Genomic DNA, 22,722 nt, shown 5'->3' on the forward strand with positions numbered 1-22,722 from the left:
TAAATGATCGATGATTAATACGGTTTTCCTTAACAGCACACTGCAAATTTCAAAAGCATTCATTTATAAGTATTAAGTAAGATTAGGCAGGCACAGCTTCATGAAGGATTCCAGAATGAATACACTGTAATAATTGCTTTTAATGTGCAGGAGGAGTTAAGAAAACCGTGCCTCAATTCTCAATAGTTGTCGAAAGATCAATGTCACTAATAATTAGAAAAGGAAATAATGAAGAAAGGTGAAAACATCAAATTATGAAGTCATGGAGTACCATGCTAAAGAATATCACATACAGTCTTCCTCCCTCTCATATACTAGATATTCCAAGACATTAATATTCATCAGGGCCTTTCTCTGGACTTGCTCCACATATCCATGCCTTTCTTGCAGTAGGGAGTCCTGATCTGGACACAGTACCCCAGATACAGTCTCACCAGGGCCATATCTTCTTAATATAGTCTAGGATGCTATTGGCCTTCTTTGTTGCAAGGGCACATTGTTGGCTCATGGTCAACTCTTCTCCTCCAATTTCTCCAAGCTTCTCTCTGCAAAGATGCTTTAAAGACAGTTGGCCTCCAGCTGGTAGTCAGGTAAGGAGTTTTCCTCCCAAGATGAAGAACATTTCCCTTTGCTGAACTTCAGGAGATTCCTGGCAGCCTTTTTCTTCAGCCCATCAAGGTCCCTCTGAATGGCAGCACAACCATCTGTGTATCAACCATTAGTTCCAGTTTTGTACTGTCTGCAGACTTGCTGAGGGGTGCAGACTGTCTCATCAGGCAGATCATTAATCAAGATGTTAAACAGTATTTGTCTCAGAATTAGCCGCTGGGCTACACCACTGAACAGTGGCCCTCAGCTGCACTTCACACTGCTGATTACAACACCTTGAGCCTGGCAGTTCAGTGAGGTTTCAGTCCATGCCAGTGCTTACTTAACCTAGTCTGTACTTCTTCAGATTGTCTGTGAGGATGTTAAGAAAGACAGTGTCAAAAATCTGCATAAACAGAATACACCAATCTTCTCTCAAACACTTAGGCAGCCACCTCATTGTAGAAGGCTGTGAGGTTAGACAAGCATGATTTCCCCTTTATAAATCTCTGCCGACAACCTCCAATCATCTTCTTGCCCTTAACATACTTAACATGATTTCCATGCTTATTTGCTCCATCAGTTCTCAGGGACTGAGATGAGGCTGAAGGACTTGTACATCCCCAGTTCTTCCTTCTTGCTTTCCTTGAAGACAAGAGTGACTGTTGCATCCTTTGAGGCCTAGGGAATCTCCCACAGTCACCATGACCTTTTAAATATTTTTGAGAGTGGCTTTGCAATGATATTGGCCAGTTCCCTCAGCATGAGTGGGTAAATGCCATCAGGTCCCATGGACTTGTGTATTTCCAGTTTATTTAATAACAAATGTTCCTTAAGCTGATCTTCCTGCACCAAGGTAAGTCTTTCTTGATGCAGACTACCCTGCTAGTCTCAGAGGCTTTGTATTCCTGAATGTGAGTTTTACCAGCAGAGATCAAGACAGAGAAAGCATTAAGTTTCTCGGCCTTCTGCATTTTTGTTTTCAGTGGGTCCTGGGCTCCAGTCAGCAGTAGGCTTATGTTTTCTCTAGCCTTCCTTTTGCTGTGGAGATACCTATAAAACACCTTCAGGTTGCCTTCCATGTCCCTTATCAGTTTTGACTCCTAATGGGTACTGGCTTTCCTAAAGCCATCCCTGCACATTCAGGCAGTGTGTCTTGAGTTCTGCTTGGGTCTTCTGACCATGTTTCCACATCTTGTATGCTTTCTTTTAACATTTTCATTTTCTCAGTAGTGCCTTATTCATTGAGATGGACCAATCTTGAGCTTGGAGGAGGTGATCTTTGGGGAAAAAAAAGATAAAATATCCGTCACCTGCCCTGGACCCTTCTTCTCTCCAGGACCATTCTAATTAGGATTCTTCTTAGGATTCTTCTAAGCAAACCCTTGAACAAACCAAAGTCTGATCTCCTGAAGTGTAGGGTTGTAATGCTGCTATTTAGCTTGTTCACTTCTCTCAAGATCATGAACTCATCCATCTCATGGTCACTGCAGTCAACGCTGCCCCCAACCTTCCTTGTCTGTACATACTAGGCTAGTAGAACATCCCTCCTCTTCACCTGCTCAGTCACGTGTCTCAGGAAGTTATCATCAATGCACTCCAGTAACTGGGATAGCTTGCGCCTGACAGTGTTGCTCTTCCAGCAGATACCAAGCTGATTAATGTTTTCCATTTAGACTAAGATCCATGAAAATGAGAATTCTGCCAGCTGTCTCAAGAAAACCTTAGGTAGTCTGTGGCAAACAGTCACCACCATATCACCCAGTTTGGTCTTTCTTCTAATCCTAACCCATAAGATCTTAACTGGTTCATGATCCATCCTAAGGCAGAGATCCATGTATTTTCTCTGCTCTCTCAAGTAAAGGGCAAATCCTTCTCCTCATCTCTGTGGCCTGCCCTTCCTAAAGAGCCTAAAGATCCAGCCATGGCAGCACTCCAGCTGCCTGAGCTATCCCACCACCTCTCTGTAACATCAATGATACCTGCTGCACACAGGCCCCCAGTTTCTCCTGTTTGTTCCCCATGCACAGGCACTTCAGAGAGGCAGCCAGTTGTGTTGATTTGCCAGAAAAATCGTGAGCGCTTCTCCCATAGCACTGTCTTTTCAGCATTTCATTAATTGCATACATTCATTTGGGGGGGGCAGCCTTCTGCACTGTTTCACCCCTCTTATTCACATCACCTTCGACCTCTTGCTTGCCAGTCTAGGCCATCACTTCCTCATCTGTTTGAGAGTCACTATCTCCCTCTCTCCTCATTCCTAGTATAAAGCTATTCTCACCAGGTTCGCCAGCCCATTGGCAAAGATGCTTTTGCCCAACTTGGTCACGTAGATCTCATCTCCTCCTAGCAGTCCTCCAACTTCACAGCAGATCCCACAATTACAAAAAACACATTCTTTCTGTACAGCCACTGCACAACCGCTTGTTGACCTGTAGAATTTTTTCACTCCCTGAGATCTTCCACTTCACTAGCAAATTGAAGAAAATACTCCTTGAGCCCCTATGCCTTTGACTTTTGTCTCCAGAGCCACACAGCTGCACTTGATATGCTCCAGGTCTCTCTGGAAGTAACCTTGGTGCCCATGTAGAAGAGCAGCAGGGGTAAAATTGCAAGTGCTGCAGAAACCTCCACTGACTTGGACCTGAGCCTCCAGAAAGCAGCAGACCTCCCTAGCTAGCATGTGAGGTCAGCAGTTAGGGGCCTCTACTTTCTGCAGGAGAAAGTCTCTCACTACTATATCTCACCTTTTCTTCCTGGTGCTCCTGTCTGGTTCAGACTTAGCCAGCTCAGATGCTTTGTTGCACAGAGGCAGCAGCCCTTCATCTGCTATCAAGGCAAAGAATCTCATGTAGCTATGGATCAGCACGTGGAGCAGGAACCTTCCTTTTCTTGTCAGAAGTCCCAAGCTGTCAGTCATTTCCTTTTCCCAGCCCAACAAGCACAGATTCTGCCTGCACCTCCTCAGTACAGCTGTGGGTTCAGGTTCAAAGTCTGCTGACCTCCTCCTGGAGCAGCTTTACTTGGTGACACAGATCCTCCACGAGCACACATCTCTGCAGACAAAGCCATCACCTTCCCCTGTCCGAGGCTCAGTAAAGACTCTGGGAATTTCCTAAAGCTCTGTTGACATGGAGAATTGCCTCCTTTGCTAACAGAGATATCTGAGTTGAGGCCTCTGATATTCTGAGTAGTTGCTCCAGTGAGTATGTGGGATCACATCCTGTCATACATCACCTTTGCTAAAAATGAATGCACAGTCTCAGCAGAGTTTTGTAACCTCTCCTTGCACCTGTTGAAGTGTGTCTTCACAAATTGCACCTCCCTAATAGGAAATCAGATGGAGACAAGAGCTCAAAGCACGCTTTTATCAAGAAGAGTTGACAGCACTTGTTAGAAGCTGCTAGAGCTTACTAGAAGTTACAGCTTCCTGAAGCTATTCTTTCCCAGCAACAGCAGGCACCCTAAAGTTCCTTGAAGAGTCACCAGGAGTTCTGAAATGATCGCTGAGATTCCAGAAAGATCTTAAAGTCCTAGAAGGAGAGCCCAAAAACTGCTGTGCAAGTTGTCTGTGTGCTTGTTGGCTGTGCTCAAGCTGCTCTCCTACAAGTTGGTGAGACTTGGCTAAGAAAGAGTATAAAAAATAAGAAGCATAAAGAACATAAAAAAGAGGTTCAGAAGAAACAGGAAGACCATGTACACACTAGTGTGCTTGAGATACATGTGCACCAAGTTCTACATTTTGCCAAAACGGAGCCAGGGAACCCCAAGAACTGCCTCATGAACATACCAAGACTCAGAGATCTGCAGAAGATTTTTCATCCTCCTGTTTGTTTTTCTTCTTCACTGTGGATACTAAATCAGCTTACTTTTAAGTTATAAATTCTCATATAATCTTCTGGCTGGGTTTCCCTCAGAGCTTCACAATGAATCTCCACCATTTTCGTTTTAGTGAAGATGTAATGGTCACACCACACCTCTGGATTCCTGTATCTACACATCTCATAGGGACAGGGTCAGTATCTACAATTGTAAAGACATCCTTGAGCTTGTTGAGCTTTTGGTCTACCCTGCTACTGTAACTGACTGTTACAATCAAAATGCATAATTTTCATGAAGCAATACAATCAATCTCTCTGGAAATACAAAGCTAATCTGTGCATCAAATACAGGTAGCTTTTAACTAACTGATAAGTATAGCAAAACTTGATAAGTGCTAGATATCTTTCCTACCCTGCATTAGCAAATTCTAACTGAAAAATAAATATTTTCTCTAATTTCTGTAAGAGACAAGTTACACATATGTACTAACCTGCTCTGTGAAAATTGATTAAAGTCATCCTGAAGACCATATTTGTACAGGAGTTCTCCTAGGAGGTAGCCAGTAGAAAATTCTTCCGAAAATGACCCTGAACCTAGGGTTTTTTTTTGGTTGGTTGTTTAAAAAAAAAAAAAAAAAATTATAACAAAACGAAGTCCAAACTTTATTATATAATTTAAAGGAATTTTAGGAGATTAATCTAGTAGTAACTAGTTTTCAAGTCACAAATGAATTAGCTTTCAGCGTAATTATTTTGCAACATAAACTTCGGGTAGCCATTTAATTGTCATTCACAGTGTTAAAAAGTAAGCATTGTGGTAATTGTTATTAAGATCACAGCAATATTTATAAACGATAATTACTAAATTATCTGTAAAAAAAATGCTAACCAAAACCCATATATCTAATGTGTTTCTCATCCATGGAAAGTTGTTCCCTCCTGGTAGGACAAGTGCTTCTCCAAAGCCATCATGACACTTAACATTCGAAGTAGGACTTTGCAAACATATTAAAATATTTTTATCCCCTGGAGTCCTTGTTAGCAGATGAAGCTTGAGCTCCTCATACCTCCTGAGAGGACTTGTGCCTTGAGGAAAATTACTGTCTTGCGCATGAAGAACAATGAAAATGTATCTGAGGAGGCTTTGTACCCGGACGCGAGGAAGCGGGAGGGCCCCTGGATAGCTGAGGAGGAGCTCGCCCCATGAGGCCCCTCCATCCCGCGGCGGGACGAAGGCCTGACCCTGCGGCTGCGCCCCGCGCTGACAGGCCAGCCTGCTGCCCCGAGGCCCAGCCCCCTCCGCACGCAGCGGGGCCCCCACTCACCCACGCTGCGGGAGAGCTTCACCTCCTCGTTAAGCCACTCACACAAAATCGCCGACATGACAAGCGGCGGTGGCGATGGCAGTGGCGGTGGCTGCCCTCACCCCCTGCCGGCACGGCGTCCCGTTGCCAAGACGACCGCGCCTGGCGCATGCGCAGTGGAGTTGGGGAGGTGTTTCCTCTCCCCGCCCACCGCTGCGACTGAGCTTCACGAGGGCGCGCGGCTCCACGCGGAGGCTGCGCATGCGCCGCAGGTGAGGTGGGTCCGCGCGCTTGGCCGGGGCGGGGACGCGCGGAGGAAGGTGTGCGCCCTGCCGGGCGTTGGGCCGCCCCAACCGCCCGGCGTTGAGCGGCGAGCGCGGGGCTCCCCGTGGGCTGAGGAGGGGCGGCCGGGCGCGAGGGAGCTCGCGGCGGGGGGGGCGGCAGGGCCCTTCTGGCCACAGCGGTCCCGTTCGGTGACCCCCTGCAGTTTTTTGTGCGGTCTGTGAGCGCTGGGTGGTGGCGCGGGGGCTGCCCGCCCAGCCCTGCCCAGCCCTGCCCAGCCCTGCCCCCCGCCTGCCCCAGCCCCCACGGCTGCGCGGCCGCCTGTCTACCAGCTTATTTAGTGTGTTTAAATCACCGCCTCCCTGTTCCACGACGACCTTACGTGGCTCGTTGCTGAATTTGTTCTTGTTGTAGAGCAGGTTTTGTAGAGCAGAGGACTCTTAGGCTGAAAAAGAACCCGGCAGGAAAAAGAAAAATTAGAATAAATTAATACAGGATAATTTTCCCAAATCACTTCACACAACAGCACAAACTGACGCGTTGGCACCGTATGAAAGGCGGAAGGAGTGCAAAAACTGCCGGAAAAGGCTCTGCCAGTTTGTATGTGTGCTAGACATTTACAAGGGTGTTTTTCAGCATTGGTGTTTGTGTGAGAAGGCTCAGAAGCATTTGTGCACCCATATGGCTGCCTGCGTGACTCTGTGGTAAGCCAGTCTGGGGATCCAAGCTTGGCGCGAAAGGAGCCTCACTGATACTCGGTTTTGCTCTCCTTTTGTTGGTATTAGGTCATCTTTGTTTTAGAATCACACTGAAATAATCATGCATAGGGTCACTGCCCACATTTTCAAAAGCATGTTGCAAATACGTGGACCATAGAGAAGAGGACTACTTCTGTACACCATGGGAATTTAAATTGGCCAGTTTCTTCTTCTGGAGAAGATTTATGGTTGATTTAATTAAGTTTTCAAGTACATTTAAGTGCGATACAGAATCCTAAAGGATTATTTCATCTAGAAAAGACAGGAACAAGAGTATCTAGTGGTTAATGACAGGCAGACAACAAACTAACCATAATTTACAGAAGGGACAATGATTAACAGTAGACATAAACATCTTGTAATATTGTAGAATCTGATCCACTAAAAGTCTTCAGGTTAAATCCCTGTGTTTCTACAAAGACTGTGCTTTAAATCAAAATAAATTACTGAGTTAAGAGTAAATGTGGCATTTATATCTTCAGAAGGTCATTGTAGAATTAGTGGCACGTGAATGAATCAAGTAACAGGAAGCTTCAGAAGAGGGAAAGTATTTTCAAGGCTGATGTTCAAATTACTATTTCTGTCATTTAAAGATTTCTCTTTTTGTGTGTGTGTGTGTGTGTATACTTTAAGTTATAAAAATAGCCATACCTTAGGGGAAGAAAATCCCTTGTCTGTTTGAGTTTTTTTATTACAACATTTGCAGTAGAAATACCTACTGTCGGTGTGTTTCTGGTATATCAGAGTTCAAAGAACAGATCTATTTTAGCATCATCATGGAATTTTTGCCTGAGCTCCAGAAATCAATCTGTATCTGTTTATATATACTTAAATGTTGCTGTAAGTAGTCATTAACAGAAGATTATGTTGATTTAAAAAATGCAAATCAGAGCTTCTTTCCATGTCACCTCTGCCTTCCAAAAGCAGGTACTGCTTGTAATTTTAGAATTTTGTATGGAATTTATTCCTTCAAGTTCATGATCATACTAAATGGATTTCTAGACACCTAATTTTGTTTAAAAAATAATTGTTTTTTTCTATCTGCTGAAATGGACATAATAAAATCGTACTCAGATAAGGTTGAATTGTGAGAAAAATGTGGAATTTCTCTGATATTTAAATTCAGCAGTGGGTTGCTGTTTCATCTGTCTTAGCTCTTAACAAAGTAATGTAGCTTCCTTACAGAATTCTGAGTAGTGATGGAATAATGTAGTAATCAATTTTTACTTCATTCTTTCCCTGAATTTAAGAACTTGGAAAGATGTCTGTGTTCTGCACTGTGAAAGCTGAGTCCGGAGAATGTTTGAAGGAAAATACTTCCAGACAACAAGTAAGGTAACTGTTTCCCCAGTTATACCCTTGATGAAAACACCAGTATTTTTAAATAATAAGGTTATTTATTCTGTGTTCTGCTAATTTTGTACTTGTCTTTAGGAATGACAGTGAGAATGTCCTGGAAATGCCAAACTGATTTTACACAGAACACTGTAATTTGGATAATGTAGCTTTTAGATAATGATACTGGGCTGTGAAATGCATCTGAATTCTTCATCTAAAACTCTGCGTTTATTTTAAACTTAATGTCTCTTCCTGTGGACTTGCTTTGAAAGAGGAGAGAATTGTGTATAGGTTGTCTTTATAGTGGTCAAAGGAGTGGAAGACATCAAACAGTAACCTGTTGAGCACAGAAATTGTGCCAGGGATTATCTGTTACATTTAATTCCTTTTGCCCTCCTGAAAGAAACTGCATTTATGAGGAACAAAAGAAGAGCTTATGCCACAATCAGGCTTTTGTGGATGTTAGTTTTGAATAACATGGACATAATAGTGGTATATATAAAGAAGAAAAGGGCAGTATCAATAAACTTAATTTTTTATCACAAAAGGACAATCAAAATACATTTAAATGTTCAAGACACTAAATGGAAGGGGGAGCCTATTAGGAGGAATGATTTTGTCTTAACCAAGATTAAGAAAGTCAAATGGAGAAGCACCTGAATTCTTAAATTGCATTTAGTAGTAGCTGATAACAGAGTAAACAGTGTGTAGGTTCGTGTGTTTCCTTTTTTTGCACTGGAATTTGTTGCTAAGATTGTTTATAAACATACTCAAGTATGATTTTTTGGTTTTTTTATGTTTGCAGGTCTTGTCTCTTTCCTGGAAAGTTACAATGAGTCTAAATAGTCTCCACTTCTCACAGAGCTTCTTTTCCACTTTTCCCTCTCTAATTTGGTTATTCATTTTACATAATGTTATTTATTCCCTCTAGCATGATCAAATGATCATGTCATCTTTGAAACTTAGTTTCAACTGTATCCATCCTGCAGAAATACTCTCCTCCTGTTACCTTCGGATCCTCCTCTCTGTGCTGAGGACAGAAGAGGATCAAGCCCTAAACAAAAAGTCGTGACCTTGAGGTTTGTGCTCACCACAGGTTTCCACAGCTGTTTTCTAGCTACATCTCTCAGTTTCCTTGCCTGTAATGACATTTAGAACACCACAACTCTGGAACGCTGTCCTGACTTCTACCTCAGTCTTCACTGTTTCCACAAGACAACAGCTATATTGATTCAGATCATATGTTTGTTTAGTACAGTCTTCTGTCTCTAATGATCAATAACAAATTCTTGGGAAGAAACTAGGGAAAAGCATATACTATGACCTGTTAGCATATACTAAAATGCCCTACAGAACATTCTCCCAGTTACGACTGGTTGTGGCGAAGGACTTTGTGCATCCGCAGAAGCTGGTACAATTAACTTTTGATTCCATGAACACATGCAGTTTTGAATCTATGTGTTTAACATTGGCAGTGGTCTCTGTAAGGAGTTCCATAGCTTAACCTGGCTGTATATGAATATATTATATTACTCTTCATTGTGCTTTGTATATTTTGAAGTTGCATTGTCTGCTTATTGCTTTCAGCACTCTAGTTCTGTTATTTTTAAACAACAACATTAGTAATCTGACTTGCAGGCTGAACTGATGGTTCAGGTGCTGTCTTGCTTCCAATAGCTGTATAATAGATGGATTTTATATGTACATTTACATATGAATCTATATTCTCCTTCCCTGTTTTGCAGTTAGGGTGTTGTGTCTCTGGACAACTGGTTCCTGTGGCTTATTCTGCCCTTTTTATTATCTGCATGAGGAATGCTAAGGTGTGAGTGTGCTGTACAAGTACTGTGAAAAAAAGTCCCCCATGTAAGTAGTTGTGGAACAAACACTTAGTAATGCTCATGTGGCTACATACAATATATATCCAATAACAGCAGTTGCTACGCTTTATATAAAATGTCTTCTTTAGATTTTAAGCAAGTGTGTTGCCTGTGCTCAAATACAGGTAAGAATGTATAGAATCATAGAATCATTTTGCTTAGACAAGACCTTTAAGATCATCAGATCCAACCGTTAACCTAACAATGCTAAGTCTGCCTCTAAACCAAGTCCCTAAGTGCAATATCTGCGTGTCTTTTAAACACCTTCAGGGATGTTGACTCAACTGGTTCCTGTTCCAATGCCTGGCAACCATTTGCATGAAGAAATTTTTCCTAATATCCAATATAAACCTGCCCTGGCACAACTTGAGGACATTTCCTCTCATCCTGTTGCTTGTTATTTGAGAGAGGAGACCAACACCTTCCATGTCTCCCCTCAGCTCCTTCTCCAGTCTAAACAGCACCAGTTCACTCAGCTGCTCTTATCTTATATATCTTACAAGTAGCATATGGTACAGTCTAGAAAATTACAGGTATGCTGGGTGCAGGGAAGTATTGTAACTGGGTACATTGTTTTCTGTACTGCAAAATGGATTATTATGTAGGTTCAACTTGAATAAATCTCAGTAAATTTCTGGACAAGATTAAAGGAAGAGAATTGCAGAGAAGTTTTGACACTATGAAGAAGAAACAGGGCAAAATGCTTCCAACATGAGAAACAAATGTAGTAGTATCGCTGACTTTTTTGATTATTTTCCATACTGTTAACAAGTAAGGAAGTAGATGGTTTAACCTATTGCACAGAACAAGAACACTTGTTGTACTTATGGCAATATGGTTTAATTTAGTTCATTTGTTGCACTTCTGTATTTAAGCCAAGGTCTGAGGAATTTTTCAGCTTCAAATGAGAATTGTCTCCAGTGTGATGTGTTTGTCAGAAGTCACTATCCACATAGTGGCATATAATGTTGAATAACGTTTGAAGTATTGAAGACGTTTGGTTTAATTTGTAAGAAGACTTCTTAAAGCAGCTGCTTTGTTGTTGTTGGGGTTTTTTTTGTTTGTTTGTTTTTTAATTGTATAGAACTACTCACTTCCATTGAAAATCCTTGAATAAATTCTGTGGGTTTAAGGCAGATGGTGTTTCTTAACTATTTCAAGAGCAAAGGAATACTTTCTATAGAAGACATCAAAACAGTAAAAGCTAAGTGTAAGTGATGGAAATAAAGAACCAATTGATTACCCATTTTTAAGCATCTCACTCTCTTTAATAGTTTATTTTGGTTTTGTTACCGATTTCTTTCCTTTTTTCACATCAGAAAGCTAGAGATTCTGGGATGCAGACTGCAGTCCTGTAGTGGGATGCTCGGTGTAGCTGGGAAAGGCAGTAGGCAAGGGATAGAAAAGAGCTGAAGATTAGAGACTGGAATTGTTTAAAGATTCATCAAGGAATGCAATTCCATTAGGGATGGAACAAGGGGGATGAAGGTGATACAAATTGCCTTAGTGACATGGCTTGAACAGAGCCTTGAAATTCTGACTCACTATTTCTGTGCCTTGGGAAATTGTATGTAAAACATACTGGCAAAGGATGTTTTCAGTCAATCCCAATAATTACCCAGATCCACACACACAGCTGTGTCATAATACTGTCAGAGCTTACATTATGTGAATATTTTTCTTGTAGTCATTCTTTTGTTTGTGTTTGCTTGCATGCTTGTTTGTTTTTGTTTTGTTTGGGGTTTGCATATTTTTAGTTTTGGGGGCTTTGTGTGTGTCTTGTTCTTTGTTGGTTTTGATTTTTTTTTGGGTTTTTTTTTTTTTTTTAAGAGGCAAATAAGTATTAAGTAAAGTTCACATAGTTCTTTTTTGTCATGCACAGCTGAATTTAGTCTCTGGCATACTGTTTCTATGAGATACAAATCAAGTTAATAAAACCAGGCTTTTCCAGACAGTTACAAAAAGTGGGTTTATAATTTTATGGATACATTACTCACTATACAATGTCCTGATATATTTTGAATAGTGTTTGGAATACTCACAAAGCCTCATCAGTATTTCATCTTTATCATTCAATAAATGCTTATTAATTGTACACCATTTGTCTTACATTCTTTCACTGTAGATTTTGCCTAGCATTATTAAAGAATGTGTATAATGTGACTAGAACCCTTTTGGCTGCTACTGAAATGCAACTGCTTTTTCTTTTAGAAATAGGACAGCTATTGTGCACTATCAATTCTGTTGAATTATATTTTTAAGGTATAAAATGAAGAACAGTGTGTCTGTTCTGGAGTGGAGAAGGAATGCAAATAAGCATAATGTAATTAAGTGGTCAGGAATTTGGCTGGCATCCTTGCAAATAATGCCAGCACTTAAAATCCTTGGGTACTTGTTCTTTCTCATTATGTTGAATGAGAACATTTGTCAAGCATACTATACATTGGAAATGTTCTTGGTAGAACATCAGGCTTTCACAATTGTTCTTTAATCCATAGTTGTTAGCTAACTAGGATAAACCTGATGATGTAAATAGTTTAAACAATTCAAGTGGTGTTGATATAGCTAAACAAAGAAGAGACCATGCACAAACACGCCCAGTCGCTCCTTTTAACAACAAAGTAATGCTAATGCATGGCATGATAATGCTAGTACACAAAATTTAATTTTATAAGGAGTAGAGAGGTGTAGAATTTCTTTTCTAGAATAATTATTTCTCTTTCAAGTCTCATTTTATGCCAGAATAAATTTGTTTTCAGGCTGATTCCAACAGATATTTTCTTTTCTTATTTGACCTAAGAGTTTCTGATAGTGATAGGAATAGTGTTGTGCTTCTGCCTAATGGCTACTGAAATACAATTCTGTTTAACAATATCTTTGGCTTATTCAGAAACAGTTTGTTGACTACATGCAATCTGACTATAAAATTCACAGGAATACACATTCTGCCTTAAAATAGGTGAAATTCTGTAGAAAAGTTTTGTTTCATGTAGAATGGCTGGACACAGATGCTAGTGAAAGATCCAAAAAAGTCATCCAACTGTTTGCACTTTAATTTGTGGCACAAATAAACATTTTAAAGAAGTGACAAAAATTGTAACTGTTAGGCACTTAATGTGGTGGAGCAATGACTGCCTTACTATTACTGATGGATCACTTCAAATTACATACAAACATAAAACGCTATGGTCAAACCAGTAGCAAGACTCTAAAATAATGTGCTACTCTGCCTCTGATTTTCTCGAGCTGTCCTACCACTTATTCTCATTTCCAACTCCTTTTGCTCCATTGATTCTTATTTTCTTCTGCAACCAGAATTACTCTTACCCATATATTTCCATTTATTTCCTTCCTCATGTTCCTCAGGTCTTCACACTTGATGGTGTGTCTTTCTTTGCATTTTCATCTACTGCCTTAATCCTTCTTTCCTACCACGGATCATAGGTGCGTTTTGTTTTCTAAGTAGTTTATACATATTCTGAATTATGTGTTATGTCGCATTTTCACTATAACAACTCTGACCATTCTCTTTTCTCATCGTTCTTCAGAGTGATGGTAGAAACTGGTAGAATGACTTTTTAGGTTCAATGGCAAGAGTTTTTCTGTTTTGGCCATTTAAATCATGTGGAGAACACTAGGCCAAAAAATCATTCAGCCATTTCTTTTGTACAAGTACTTTGTAAGCTATTTGGCATATGGGTGTTTGGCACATGCCGATCTAGACAGCTTAGTGTCTTTGCAAACTACAGATCTGAAATTCCTTCCCCAGAAGGATGGTAGATATCCTGCTCCATCCCAGAGAAATGTTGTATGAATGAGATTTAAAATTAAAACGAAGGAAAATTGTGGTTGGACTGTCAGTTGTGCACAAAACCAGTTGGTGAATATGCTAGTTCTAGAAGGGACCTGAGACTAGTCAGAATATCTGTTTCCCAAATATCTTGGGGAACCATTGATTGTGTATTCTCAAGTTTACATAATTATGCCTCTGTTCATGTGTATATCTTATTCTGAACCTATGACGTAAGCTGTAATTCATTTTACGCAATTTATGCTCTAAGTCTGGCACATCTTTTTCTGCCCTTGGGTTTCAAGAGCTGCTTGCTTCCCCTAGGATCAGCTAGTTCTCAGTGTGTTTAGCATTTTATTCAGAATTAATACTCCCAAATAAATTATATCAATGACAAATTCCTTTTTAGCGTCATAACAGCAGCATTTGTCAGACTGAATCATTAACAATATCCAGAATGTACCATTTTCTTCCTGCCATTTCTGGAAATCTGAGTTTGAAGTAGTGTTAGTCTAGCTATATACTCAGGTAGGCCTGTTTTGAGTGTCAGTAAAGATGTGATAAGCCACATCACTCTTTCTCTTCTTCTCACTAATAATTTCTGACAGTAAATCTCATTCTGCCCTTTCTCATGTTTTATCTCTCACTGTACTGTTAATTTCTCTTTTGCGATACCAAATACAGGTGCTCAGGCTGCACTATTCAAAAGAGCTATTTCAGCTTCAGTTGTAAGAGTGGAAACTTACTGATATTTAATGTTTTCTTACACAAGTATTAAGTCAACAGTAGAATCTCTTCCCCCCTTTTTTTTTTTTTTTTGAGATTATATTTGTTAGAGGATTTAAAGATTTAGCATAACTTTGAACAGAATCCGTGCTGCTCATAGCAATTTAATAAATTCTCCTTTCATTTCCATTTTAAAAATGAAAATTGTCACATTTTCTGTGACAAGAATTCACCTACATACTAGATTTAAAAAAATACAGAAAGGAAGCGACTTTTTATGTCTTTTGGTCAGTTCACCATTGGAGGACAGCAGAAAATTTCTTTCGCTAAAGCTCATACCTGCTGCAGAAACATAATACAAATATTCTGCACACATCAGAATAATCTTATAGAAACGGGGTTGTCCATATCCTTCATTTAGAGAAAGGTACCTTTCTAAGATTTAAGTGTAAATTTTTGTTTTCTGAGGGCTTATAATTATTTTTCATCATATTTGGAATAAGCAAAGGCCCAAGACTATAAAAAGCAAGGACAGCATGCTGTTTGTTAAGGTTTTTAAATCAAATAAACTCTATCCTTTGGTTTGAATTTTTAATTTATTTTTTTTTACAAATTTATGCATGACAATATTTGAGTAGGCCGGGTGAAGCACAGAAAAATAGTTTTAATTTCAAAACAAGAAATAACTGTACCTGACAGACTTTACTGCTTATACGGCATCAAATTAACCTAATTGATATGAATAGACCATGCAAATAAAATGTAATAGTTTACTGCTTAATATGATACATGGAACCTAAGATGCATATAATTCTGTTTCTGGAATTACGCAACTGCTCCCTGTGATTAGCTGCCTTGGGAACCTCTGTTCCACAATCCCTTTTAAGGAATGTTTTTAACCGTTTCTGTTCCATGGTAAGAGGGGAACCAGATATGGAAATGACAGGAATGGCAAACATAACCAAAAAGGAAACAAGATAAATCGTGACATGGTAGTTTGTTTATTGAAGACCCAGACATTCATTAAAAGAAAATCAGACAGTGCAGTAGTTACATTCATATGAATTTTGATTCAACTTTTTCAAGATTTCGTTATCATTTTTGCCTAAAGCTAAGGAATTAAGTTGCTTTGGTCTGGTATGTTAATATGGCAAACCCCTTACTAGTGGGAGTGGATTTTGCTAGTCACAACCATCACAAAGCAATTTGGGGAGAAAATTAAAGGAGTTTTTTAGGAAGTGAAACTCTATGCCATCTGCCTTGTGACACCCAGCTTTACAGAAATCTCTAAGGTTCATCAGAAAAATTATGTATAGGTTGTCTGTGGATGTGCAAGCACACATGTGTATGCTCTTAAATTTTTTTATACCATCCAATGATTTTGAAAGCTCTTTTGCAAATGTAAAATTCACTGTTTCAAATTAATAATAAATTTACTGCTGCAAAGTAGTTTCTTTCCCATATAGTTAAATATTTGAATGAAAATTAAATAATCACTTTTTTTTCTAAATTTTAAATGGTGTATTTTAAACCTTCTAGAAGAGTTCTTCTAGAAGGCTTAAAATTCTTCTGCATTTTAACTAGTCTGTAAAAGTCATTATTTTTCCACAAATGTTTTGTATTATGAGTTCACATCACTAATGTCAGTAAATGTAAGTAGAACTCCTCATGTGAATATATAGGATACTACCACGAATGAAATAAGAGAATGTGTGAGTTTAAGGGAAATAATTTTACCCCAGCTTTAAGAAGTCAAGCAAGTCCTGTCAGCAGCTCTTTAACGATCTGCTGATTTACAGCAGCCAGAAGAAAATAATAGATTTACGTAGAAAAAATGTGTAAGTTTTAACTTTGTGACTGAAGAAGTTAAGATGAAGGCCCTAAAATGTCATCTTTATCATAGGTGATTTTGTGAATTATTGTCATTACTGAGCAAGATAAAACTTAAAAGCTTAAAAAGGCATGCGTATCATGACTGCATACTTTGTTAACATAGAATTTTGTTAGGATAAACAGAAACCTGCTAGCAAATGGATTACTGAACCTGGATTTATCACAGTGTTCTCATAAACTACTGATGTATGATAAACACTTTCATTATGTAGTATGAAACATATGCATGCTGTATTGCTAGCATATTGAAAGCCTGTGAGTATTTCAACACTTTCAAGCTAACAAGTATGTAAAACAGTAAGATAAAATCATAAATAATCAGGTTCTGGAGAGAGCTTACACAATCATTAATAGAATAATGAATCATAGAATAGTTTGGGTTGGAAGGGACCTTAAAGATCATCTAGTTCAAGCTGCCCTGCCATGGGCAGGGACACCTTCCACTAGACCAGGTTGCTCAAAGCCCCATCCAGCCTGGGGATGGGGTGATTGCGTTACTGAAGCAATTCTCATTAAAGCAATTTTTGTGGATAGGCCATGCTTTATAGAACACCTTTTTCCCAAAGAATGCAAGCAATGACTAGTAAACTTGAATGTGCAAAATTTAGATAAAGAGGTTATGTTATGTTTTGTCTTATGACTGTTTTGACTAGAATCTTAAGTGTGAAGTTGTAGAACAAACTAATCAGTAGAATAATAAAACAAATGAAGCACAGATCTTTCAATTCAGAGTCCATTCATAAGTGATAAGAAAATGAAGTGTTTTGAGAGAGACAAGAGAATTAAAAGAAAGTGGGGGCTATTTGCTCAGCTGGAACATGTTGGTATATTTCCTTGTTCAACCCTTATAATGTTAGTTATCTAAAAAATCTAAGGAAGTATTTAATGATGAGTAATTCTTAATGGAAAGATGACTAAGTTTACCTTTTATCTATCCCAGTCACACACTCATAGAGGTTTAACTTGCCTATGTCTTTTATGCCCCAGTAAGACATCTGTTTATACTGTTACAGCTCCTGGTCGGAACAGGTATATAGTAATTTATTGTTGAGATACAACACAATCTACTCAAAGGATCTAGGAGTATTTTTTCCTTTAATAGTTTGGATAGAGTACTATACCACTGATTTTTTTAATTTAAATATTTACTTTCAATGAAGTTGTAAACTTGGAAATTTTTTTCATGTATGTGAATGGTTTCATTTCTGTTCTTACACAGTTTTGTATTTTTCATTCACAATTTCAGCTTAAGTATAGGTTGATTTTTTTTTTTTTTTTTTTCCCTCCCCCTATTTTGCAGACTTGTTTGTTGTTTAGTTCAGTTTGTGGTAGATCCATTTTATGCATGTATTTAGTGAAAATAAAGTCAAATTTTTTGACACAAACCACTAGTCCTCACAACAAAATGCCAGCTGCTAAATCATTAGGAACCAGTCTGACTTGACAGTATCATCAATATACTGGATCTCATTTGTGACAGGTGTGGTGCTTTTGATGGCTTGTGTAGGCAGACTATATGTTTAAATGGAACAGAAAATCATGTGTTGTAATTACTGCCAGTAATTACTGTTTATTGCCTCACCATGATTCAGAAATCCTTTTATGATAGGAGATGATGATTCCTGAGAACATATATGAAGTGAAGATTAAAAACTACATCTTTTGTAGTTTGGGACTTTTTTTCTTCTTTCTTAGTTTAGCATTTGACGTTCAACATGTTTTATTTGTAACAGCTCATCAGTTAAAATAACTTGGGACCAATTCTCAGTGTGATATCCAGTGCTAGATACTGAGCTGTCCACTTATTTTATTGTCCCTATGAAAATATCATGTAGTCTCTCATTTAACTGAAAGACAATGTCTGGAAATCACTACAGCTTAAACTAGCACATGTAGACCTCATTTCTTGCTACCTCAACTGTACTGCTTTGCTGGTCTTGCCCAACAAGCTGTTCTTTAGTCTTAACTTAATTGTAATGTGTTTGTCCTTTCTGCTAGATACAATGAATGCCAAGTTTTCTTAATTCAAGCACATCTTCTGAATATTTGGTATTAAATTGGCATACGGCTTACAGCATGGAAAGTGGATCTGGTATTACAGTCTTTTAAAGCAGTATTCTATAATTCTACATTAGACTGTAAGATGCTTTCTTAAAAGAAATTAAACTGTAAGAGAAATTATCAGTTTAGTGCCCTCCTGTTTTTTCCCTTCTTGTGTATTATCTATTTCTCACTTTGACACTAGAAAAGTAAGCCTGAAAGTTGATTTTTTTCATTATACAGCCTGTACTTTTGCTGTTCATTATTGTGTGTGAGGTAACTTTAAATTCTGGAAGCAGGTGATATGATTATAAAGGCAAATTTGTATTTGCATTGTGGTGGGGTTTTTCTAAAAATTGATGGATCATGTTTGGTTTTTTTTTTATATTTCAGAATAAAGTTTAGTGAATATATCTATTGTTATGTGTATCTGTATATGTATGTATGTAAACGTATAGAACTCATGTATATACATAGCATTACCTCTTCTATATGAAATTATCTCTTAATGAATCTGTATCCTAGAGTTGTGGGAAAATATTCCTCATTACTATAATAGCTTACTTAATGGCTTTTGCTTAGTGCATAAGAAAGTCATACTTCAAAAAATACATTTAAAAAAATGAAAATGGAATTGACATGGTGCAGCTTGCAGTTACTTTTCTTGGCCCTGGGAGAAAATATTTATCTTCACTTTAAAAGTAGTCATCTTCAAAAGGGGAAAGAGCAATAATATTGGAGAGGGAAAACACATTTTTAACTGGCAAAAAAAAAATCTTATTATTTACTGACTTGTTTTTTAATATTGTTGTATTGATATTAAGAAAGAAATAATGTCCTCTACTGTGTTTTAAATATTTTAGCTTTAGTAAGCTGATATGATGAATGACTTAGTACTGTGGAATTCAACTGTGTATGAGGAACAGTAACCTGCTGTAAGAGATAATGTGAACCTTGTAATAGTTGATGCAGTCTGTCGACTTCTTTTTTTCTGAAGACAGGTACATGATTTGGAAATCAAGGGAAACCTTGTTCCATACACAGCCATGAAAAATGAGCCTTTTTTAAATTCATTAGGAATAGTATACCTGTAGGACTATGGCTTTACCCTCCCGTGAGCCTGAAAGGCAGAATTAATACTACTCACACACTAAGTGTATATTTCCTGCCTTCCATGTCCACCCTCCTGCAATCATTGGAAATAATATTCCTATTAGACATAAAAAGCCATGCAGTCCCAGGAATTTATATTTACTCCCCTCACTCCTTATCCATATGAACAAAGTACATGATGATTTGATACTCTGTGGTCAGATCTAAATGGCTTTGAGTTCTCTTTAGTTTATAGAGTACTTGGTGGCCTGTGATGTGAATTAAACTGCAGATTCTGCTCAGGATTAAGATGGGATTGTTCATAACTGATAGTAGAGCATCACTAGCCAGTTCCGGGTGTGTGAATAAAGTATAGACCAGTAAGAGGAGTTTTGCTCCTGGGATTCAAACCGTTCACTGTATGTGATGAGTCAGAATTTGTTCTTGAAATCAGTTGAGATTCAGTGAGCTGAAGAAGTTATCTCTGCAATTGTGGAGTCAAAACCAAACTTGGAAATAGGAAAGCATCACGATTATGATCTCAGTACCTGAAGTATATGATCTGGAGTTTAAAGAGACTTATCAAAACATGGGTACACTATGTCTTGAGCAGCTGCCTCTGGAGACTTACAAAGGATTATGGAGTATCATCTAAATGATGAACTGAATGTACCAAGAAAGATTTATTTTATGAACAATGAAAACCCGAATAGGTGCGTGTCAAACCAGCAATGATTTTGGTATATATGATGCGCATTCTATGTAAGACATAGAGTTTACTTTGTATAACTATAGCTTTCGTCCTGCGTTCAACTCCTTCCTTTTGTCTTCTTTAAGCCTACTTGAAGTAACAACAGAACCAACAATGGAACATGTAGCATTTGTATAATTCAACTAATCCTCTCCAGCAATTTTAGTTGTTGATATGCTAATCATATCAGTAGTGATCTGCAGATAATGCCAGTTTCTCTTCAGATATCAATTGGGATAAAGCTTTCTGGCAGTTAAGCTTAGAACTAGTTCATATTATTTTAAATCTTTAACTGAATTTAGTGATAGATTTGCTTATGAAACAAAGAGCTGCACCTTTTCCATCATCTCTGTTACTCTGACATTTGAAAGAATTAAGCTTCTCTGCATCTCTACAAAGTATTTTTCAATTTAGCTTGTCTTGGCTATATTTTAGATCTTACCTTGTGCCTGGCATAATTTTTCCAGAGCTCTTTATTTATCTAGTGCAGCTATTCATGTAACCACATTAATGATATTATTATTTTCCTTACTTTTTGCAGTAACCCACTTGGCATGCCTGTCTTGCCTCAAGATGGTAGAAATTAATAGTAACATCTCAAGCAAAACAACATGTATAATTTGCAGGCAGCATTACTAAATGTGTTGTATAATAACACAGGAGTCAAATTAAGTACAATTGAAAATTCTTTAACCAGTTGCTGATAGATAAAATCTGGACAATATTTTGCAAGAGTATTTATTGAGAATGTTGAACATCAACTTTTCAGAGTTTAGGAAATTGACTATAGATAGGGGCCTAAGCATAGGGAGCAAAAAAGAAAGCTTGAGTGAGATAACAAGATTTTCATGGAAATCTACATTCATGTGCTTTTTTTTTTTTGTGTAAAGTTATTGAGGACTGAACTGCAAGGCAGTAGAATTGCTTAAACTTTTGTTTTTATTTGCTGCCAACACAGATGACTTGTTCACCTACCAAATTACTGAACGTGGTTGTTTGAAAGCCGATATCATAAATACGGAAAGCTCAGTTACTATGAGGTCTGGTAGGGTGGATATACTTGAAATCCCTGTATCATTTCTCCAGAGGAACTGTGGATGGTTCAAAGAAGGGAAGCTCCTTCAGCCATGCAAGCAGCTGAATCTTGAGATGCAGCAAAGATTTTCTGCACCAGTCAGAGTAAACAAAAGTTTTGCACATGTAATCACAAAACTTTTGATTCTTTGTTGTCCATTGAATTCTGGTTTGCTTAAGCTTGTACTGTCTTTGAGACAAGAATGAGAAAAAACATACAACTTTGTCTTTGTATTCATAATTATATCATAATAGACAAACAAAGAATGACAATTTTGCGTGAATTACACAGCAGATTAGTCACTGTTATACTTCCAAGTGTATGATTGGGATAGGAATTTGGCTGTTAGCCATCCCAGGGAGGTAGAAACCCCAGATATGTTGTAGCATGATAAATCATTAAACACTTTTTGCAGCAACCAGAAATGGCAAATAATCAGTTTTGTACCCTTCACAAAGAAGGTATCTGAGGAGCAGTTTGTTCCTTTCTTGCATCTTCTTTGTGTGTGTGCATGTGTATGTGTGTGGTTTTTTTAATCAATGTATCCTTTTCTGTTCACATTTTCCATCCCTCCACCAAGATAGGCACAGTAATTCCAGTAAATTGATCCCTATGACAGGGAAGCCACCTCTTTACATACTTCTAGAAGTGCAGTTTTGTTGACTTGGACGTTGCTGCAAGCCTTTGCAAAATTCAGGCCTGTTAAAAAACTTAACTTCCTCACTTACTATTAAATGACAAAGAAAAAATACAAAATTGATGGGTAGTCAGACAGTATATACTGCACATACTAAAGTTAATGTGTAAGGCAGGAGGTACACTGCCACTTTAAAAAGTGAAAGTTAAGCCATTTTCCCTTAAAAGCATAGCATTTTTGCCTGGGGGAAAAAAAAAAAAAAGGTTCCATGCAACTGGGAAGATGATTTCATACTTGAGAACAGAGTGAATGAGGAGGGTAGGGTTACAGGGGACAGGAAACAAGCCAGAGGATGGTAGAGAGTCACTTGGTTTGAGAAAGTGGCAGCACTGATAAAAGTTGAAAGAACGGGGAAGCTAGGCTTTGTTAGACAGATTGAAAGGATGTAAACAACAATAACTAAGGTAGAAGAACAGAGGAAAGGCATAAGAGACAGTTTTGTATTGGTTGTGGAGACTGAAATTAAACTGTCTAGGCAAAGCGACTCTGAAAATAATGTATTTCCTTATGATTGCCCCACTGTGATTAACTTATAGGAGTAATAAGATTTTATTGTCCCTAAATATCCTTAAAATTTAACTTTTCACTCATGTTAAGAATACTGTAATTTCTTATTACATCGTATATTTTATCACGATGAGTCTTGCCTTTAGGCCCACCAAACTTCTTATAGATGAACTGGTTACT

At 38.2% G+C, this 22,722-nt stretch overlaps 2 protein-coding genes across 17 annotated transcripts in view; one reads left to right on the top strand and one right to left on the bottom strand.

The window, feature by feature from the left end:
• SPEF2 (sperm flagellar 2) overlaps window positions 1–6,055 on the bottom strand; it is a 68,742-nt gene extending 62,687 nt beyond the window's left edge. For 2 of the 6 annotated variants that reach the window (XM_071802262.1, XM_071802263.1), the window contains exons 1-2: window positions 5,735–6,047; window positions 4,901–5,003 (exon numbers count right to left, since the gene is read on the bottom strand). In XM_071802262.1, coding sequence (XP_071658363.1) covers window positions 4,901–5,003; window positions 5,735–5,792 — 161 coding nt within the window. In that variant the 5' untranslated portion in view covers window positions 5,793–6,047. Of the gene's footprint in view, window positions 1–4,900; window positions 5,004–5,734 lie in introns of all 6 variants that reach the window. The other 4 variants (XM_065861042.2, XM_071802260.1, XM_071802261.1 and 1 more) reach the window with 4 other exon arrangements.
• PRLR (prolactin receptor) overlaps window positions 5,905–22,722 on the top strand; it is a 153,048-nt gene continuing 136,230 nt past the window's right edge. For 4 of the 11 annotated variants that reach the window (XM_071802265.1, XM_071802269.1, XM_071802266.1 and 1 more), the window contains exons 1-3: window positions 5,905–5,985; window positions 8,004–8,088; window positions 8,897–9,957. The gene's annotated coding sequence lies outside the window, so the exon portion shown is untranslated. The other 7 variants (XM_071802274.1, XM_071802272.1, XM_071802275.1 and 4 more) reach the window with 7 other exon arrangements.

This window comes from Patagioenas fasciata, chromosome Z (assembly GCF_037038585.1).
Source record: "Patagioenas fasciata isolate bPatFas1 chromosome Z, bPatFas1.hap1, whole genome shotgun sequence".
Lineage (NCBI taxonomy): Eukaryota > Metazoa > Chordata > Aves > Columbiformes > Columbidae > Patagioenas > Patagioenas fasciata.